The sequence below is a fragment of the Xenopus laevis genome, chromosome 4L (assembly GCF_017654675.1).
Source record: "Xenopus laevis strain J_2021 chromosome 4L, Xenopus_laevis_v10.1, whole genome shotgun sequence".
Lineage (NCBI taxonomy): Eukaryota > Metazoa > Chordata > Amphibia > Anura > Pipidae > Xenopus > Xenopus laevis.
The window spans coordinates 131,403,168-131,409,130 of record NC_054377.1 but is presented as its reverse complement, the minus strand read 5'-3'; the positions used below and the strand labels follow the sequence as shown (position 1 = coordinate 131,409,130).

General features: G+C 41.3%; 1 protein-coding gene across 1 annotated transcript; it reads right to left on the bottom strand.

The window, feature by feature from the left end:
* Positions 1-353: 353 nt before the first annotated feature.
* rho.L (rhodopsin L homeolog) lies at positions 354-4,236 on the bottom strand. Its single transcript, NM_001087048.2, has 5 exons — positions 3,768-4,236; positions 3,182-3,350; positions 2,443-2,608; positions 1,947-2,186; positions 354-1,010 (listed from the first exon to the last, which is right to left on the bottom strand). The coding sequence occupies exons 1-5, from the start codon at positions 4,126-4,128 to the stop codon at positions 882-884; spliced, it is 1,065 nt and encodes a 354-aa protein (NP_001080517.1). The 5' UTR covers positions 4,129-4,236; the 3' UTR covers positions 354-881.
* Between the last annotated feature and the right edge of the window lie 1,727 nt (positions 4,237-5,963).

Genomic DNA, 5,963 nt, shown 5'->3' with positions numbered 1-5,963 from the left:
AACCTTTGAAATGATATTGCCTTAGCATTAAGCCAGTTCAACTACTACATTCAGAACAGAGAAATTCTAGAAAGCTCTTGGGAATCTGATAAACAGTATTTAAAACATGAGGAAAGCAATGAAAGGATTGGGCGAGTTGGTCTTACGGCACTGAGCCACATAGAGCCAGTTAACACAACCCTGTAGGGATACTGGCCTGTATCTTGATGCTCACTGATGTGTCAAGGGATTTTCATACCAAAAATATAGACTGTCACAAAGCGCTGAAGGTTCTCCTTACAGAGATACTGCAGGTGGTGCAATTGATAACCAATCAAGTGCAAAATAAATCAAGAAAGACATTTGACTTTTTGTGGGGTTTTTTACTTGCAAAGACATTTTTAATACAGGATTTTAATGCAAGGGGTCTGACTGTCTATCTTCACTATATCAGACCTTGCCAATAAGCAGAGGAGATTGCATGAAATATGTTATTATATTACATAAAAAATATTACTTTCAGTTGCATTGTAAAATGGGACTTTTTGTTACTGACCATGAATAGAAGCAGCATCAATATGTCAGCTTCAAGAAAAGACAGAGATAAATAAGTGTTGCATTCTCCTGGTGGGAGGTGCCTTGAAACTAATGGTATTGTTATGTACAGCCTTGGTGAAATTCATTGAATCCACCCATTTTCTGCTGAAAGGATCACATCAGAATGCAACAAAGCTTGGGCCTTCCCAGCAGTAATGGGGTCAGCTCTTACAGTGTCCAAGGTTGGGCAGAATGGGGGTAAACATTAAAACTGTGGAATCCTTTGCCTTCGCAACAAGTAGACAGGGCTTAAGTGATGGGAATTGTGTGAGGCAGCGGACCCTGAGACAGCCCTGGTGAAGCTCTTATGCAGGAGACACCTGGCTGGAAGAGACAGAAGAAGCTTCTGTCTTGGAGGTGGCTGCAGAGGAGCCATCTTCATCACCGAATGGATTCTTTCCACAGCACAGGGTGGTGATCAAGCAGTTACGGAACTGGGGAGAGAATAAAGAACATAGTCATTATCTATTCTAGACCATTGCATTGGTTTTGCTTGTAAGTCATTAAGGTTCCATCTGAACTGGCCAATAATAAGATATGGAAAATATCAGCACAAAAGTCAAATATCATAACATGCACATTTTTCACACATTTGTGCAATTTAGGTCAATACAAAATGGGGTTTAATTGATCAAATACATTTTGACCACAATGGGATCTGCTTTATTGCCAAGCATAGAGGGTTTGTTATGGGTCAGGACTAGAGTTAATGAAGAGGATCCCCCATCAGGGGGGGATTAGGTTAATTATAAATAAATCAGGAATGTCCAACCTGTAGCCCTTCAATGTAATGTACTGAACTATTGATGTTCTTTGTAGTTTTATATGTGTTCCTCCCCTAAAAAGCTCCTCTCATTATGAGATCTAAGGCAAATGCCTTTACTGCCCCAACCATTAAAACTGCCCTATTAAGGTATGGAAGTGTTTACCTAGGCATTTAAAGGTTATAAGAACTGTCATCTAGAAATAGCATAAGGGTTCTATTAGTGAACTCAGTACATATAAGTGCAGGGAATATCTTATTTCAAGTGGCATGGTGGCTGGATGCTGACTTAAGGCAACACAATCGGCATTAGTAGCAGAACATCCTCCCTGACTTTGTTTAACTGCTGCTATAGACCAATGGGAGTCATAGTTAATCAGATTATGTACTGTTATCTTTGGATGAACTACAACTTCCATCATTCTTAGCTGACAGCTGTAGATTGGTGGAAGTCATAGCTAAACAAGAGCTTGTGTTCAGAATTCTTGATAACCTATATGTTACAAGGACACCCTTGGAAACCCATATGATACATGGAGAGGAAATATACATAAAGTATATATCTGATTAAAAAAATAAGAACAGACTTGATAGTATTCTTTAGTACCTGTTTGTTCAAAACAATGTAGATGACAGGATTGTAGATAGCAGAGCTCTTGGCAAAGAAAGCTGGGACAGTCATGAAGACTGGGCCAAAGTCGGAGCCCTGGTGGGTGAAGATGTAGAATGCCACATAGGCATAGGGCACCCAACAGATCAGGAAGAAAACGACCATGATAACAACCATTCTGGTGACCTCTTTCTCAGCCTTCTGGGTGGTAGCAGATTCCTGTTGCTGGGCTGCAGCCTATGAAATGGGTAAGATAAGAGAAGTTAGGACAGAAGAGCAACAGTCTAGTAGTAGATATTGGGCATACAAGGTGTAGGACTTTGTTCTCTTCAGAATCAGATTTTACTGATCCATCTCTCTTCAGTCAGTCAGATAAGGTTGTAGAGAAGTCCAATTAGTAGTAACAGTTCAACAACACCTGGAGGGTCTATGTTTGAAACTAAAACTAGTTGGATTGAGTTGTGACCATGATCACATGATAATGACTACTAACCTCTTTGACAGTGCAGAGCAGGCGGCCATAGCAGAAGAAGATGACAATCAGGGGAATGGTGAAGTGGACAACGAACATGTAGATAACAAAGGATTCATTGTTGACCTCAGGCTTCAGTGTGTAGTAGTCTACTCCGCATGAGCATTGCATTCCCTCTGGGATGTATCTGCACAGGGACAATATAGTGTCAGAGCCAACAAGCACATACTCTGTTACCCACATTACAGGAATAGACATCCTGTATCTCTCAATTGTTATTGAACTGTAAATCCTAACATTATTCATCAGCATTGAGTCCCTGGGGTTTAAGCACAAGCTCATCTGATAAATAGAATACTGGAATAATATGTAGAAGTGCAATCCTGGAGTTCTCTCTAAGTCATGAAACATTTCTGTGGTTCTTTTCCTCAACTACATATTGGAGCCAATTGCTGTAGTGGGGGTGCAGAAAACTGAAATTCAGCAACGACTACCAATTCTCAGTATTGTCATGCTGCTTGAAGATGTGGACAATTAACTTTCTCAATTTCCAGGAGTAATCAACAAATCCTGGGCTCCCATTTAAAGCTTGGAGCCCCCAAAGGAGGTTGGTAACCTCTTCATTAGCTGATCTTCTATTGCTCATGCTGTAATTTTGGTGGATATTTTCACATGTTTCACTATAGTTGTATGATTAGAGTTTATACATGTTTTCTAAGAACATGCTGCCTTTATAAACTGCTGTAATATACATATTTACCTGGACCATCCAAATAGAGGAGGAGCAGCACAAGACAAAGCCATGATCCATGTGAAGGCTACACCCATGATAGCATGGTTCTCCCCGAATCGGAAGTTGGCCATGGGCTTGCAGACCACCATATATCTTTCAACGGCCAATACTACCAGTGACCAGAGGGCCACTTCACCTGTTAGTAAAAAGAACAGGAAAAGGCAAAAGGTTAACATGACTCAATTCAGACAATTTGGCCCCTCAATGTTGAACCTTCTCTAACATTGTACGTACTACACTCTCTAATTCTGCTGGAGGAAATAGAAACTACTATTATTCCTCTTCAGTCCTATAAACTTTTTCCTGGTAGCTTGTTCCTTTACGAGTGGAACAGAAACTATTTGGTTGTACAATTGTTGTAAATCTATTGATTTATTTAGAGTAAGAATTGAAGACCAACCCTTATGCTAAAGGCATTTATTTCATTTGTTAGTTTTTTTTAAATCCATTTCATTGCACTTTGGTTGTGCAAGATGGAGTACAAAGATCTGCAATGCTTTCCAAGAGTTTATTGCTGCAACAATATCAGTGATGAAAGCCGGTTGGAACTTACCACCAAGTGTAGCAAAGAAGCCTTCAATGTAGCAACCAGTTTGGCCAAAGATGAAGTAGCCGTGCATTGAGGTGTACATTGTCACCGTGAACCCACACAGGACCATGAAGTGATTGGCAAATACCAGGTTCAGCAGGATGTAGTTTAGGGGTGTTCTGAGTTTCTTGTGCTGGATGGTAACAAACAAGGTCATGAAGTTGATTGGTAACCCAAGCAGGATGAGCAGGAACATGTAAGCAGCCAGTGCTGAATATTGCCATGGCTCTGCTAAGTAATACTGAGGGTAATCGAATGGGCTTCGTACCACCCCAGTTTTGTTGGACATGGGGATATAAAAATTGGGACCCTCTGTTCCGTTCATGGTAGCAGCTCTATCAAGTCCTTTCTTGTATAGAAAGAATGCCTTCTCTGTTTCTTTTTTGCCCAAAGGATCCTTAGAAGCCTGTGATCCCAACTGAAGCTGTTCTACAGTATGACCCACTGTCCCCTGGTCCTTTTAAAGTCTCACCTGGAGTAAGCTTGCAACCCCCAGCGTCAGCAACAAAGGATTTAGCGCACTATTAATCACTGTAATCCAAGCTAAGGTTGCAAAGTGTTAATTGGCTTCCCATAAACGTATTAAGTCTACACCTGTCAATCTCTCTCTCTCTCTCTCTCTGTTAAACACACAAGAAGAAAGTGTATTTAAAAGTGACAGGAAGAAATCCAGGTCTGACCTACAAGGGATAATTCCATATTGTAGGAGCAAAGGACAGCCATTTTTGGGGTTTGCTCAGTTCCCTCTCCCCTTCGTTACCATTTAGTGTGTTAAATTAGAAACTTCACAAATTATGTGGAATTTTTAACTGAGCACCGGCATGGACCAGGGGGTAAATAAAGGGCTCTTTCAAAAGAACACACAGATTTTTTTATATTTAAATTTGAAATCTGACATGGGGCTAGACATGTTGTCAGTTTCCCAGCTGCCCCAGTCATGTGACTTGCTCTTTACTGCTTTACTGCAAGTTGGAGTGATATAACCTCTCCCCCCCCAGCAGCCTAACCACATGGCAATGGGAAGGTAACCAGATAACAGCTCCCTAACACAAGATAACAGCTGCCTGGTAGGTCTAAGAACAACACTCAATGGTAAAATCCAGGTCCCATTGCAACACATCAGTTACATTTAGTAGGAGAAACAATAGCTCTTTCTGAAGGAAGATGACCAGTCAAAATGACCTGAGATGGTGCCTACACACCAATATTACAACTAAAAAAGATACACTTGTCCGTTCAGGAATGAGATTTTATATTGTAGTGTAAACAGTATAATTTACAAATAAAAATCAACCATAAATCATGACAGAATGAATCCCTTTAAGTACAAAAAACTGGTGCAATCCAACCTTGTTTTTGCATTTTGTGCCCTGCCTTCCACTCAAAAATAGGAGGAGAGACCCGAATACATCAATTCCTGTATTCAACAGCCATATATTCATGAGGGGAAGCATGTAACAACCCTTCTACAACCCCACAGTGCAGTCAGGCCCCAAGATCAAATGCTTCTAGTATTAGCATGAAGGTAGTGCTTCTGCCCCCCCCCCACCACCTTGAACCTCCTAAAGTTACAGTTGTAAAAGAAGCACTGCTATGCTAGCGCATACCTCCCAACATTTTGGAAATAGAAAGAGGTATAAAAAAGTTGCAGCGTGAAGCACAGCAAAAAAAAATTGACCACACCTGTTTTGTGGCCACACCCCCTAATTACCATGTTCGGCCTGGCCGGTAAAAATTATGCTTGATGCCAATGTTATTAATAGGAAAAAATGTCAAGAATAGAGGAAAGCCGGTATTTTTTTCCAGAAAAGGTGGCAACCCTACCCCCAGATCACTTTCAAATGGCTACAGCACAACCTGCCAGCCTGGCCCCTCCTCCCCTCACAAGCCAGTCACAGTCCCACTCCCAGAGACCCTTTACAAATTACTTTGCCCCCAAATAATTTTAGTTTTTTTTAGTTTTTTTTTTTTGTAGTTTCTTTGTTTTTTTGGAGGTTTTTTTTTCAGTTCTGTCTGCCCCCCTCCCTGCAACAGTTCAAAAGTCCCACACACTGCCCCAGCAGCCCCACAGACCCTTTTCAATTTTACCCCCAGATCACTTTCAAATGGCTACAGAACAGGCTGCCAGCCTGGCCTGACTGTCCCCCTCCTCCCCCCTCA

Excerpts from the sequence above, each read along its gene's own strand:
- rho.L (NM_001087048.2), bottom strand. The coding sequence starts at position 4,128 with ATGAACGGAACAGAGGGTCCCAATTTTTATATCCCCATGTCCAACAAA. Across the intron at positions 2,609-3,181 it reads CCTCTATTTGGATGGTCCAG|ATACATCCCAGAGGGAATGC; the intron begins GTAAATATGTAT and ends GTCCCTGTGCAG. Across the intron at positions 1,011-1,946 it reads ACATTGTTTTGAACAAACAG|TTCCGTAACTGCTTGATCAC; the intron begins GTACTAAAGAAT and ends TTCTCTCCCCAG.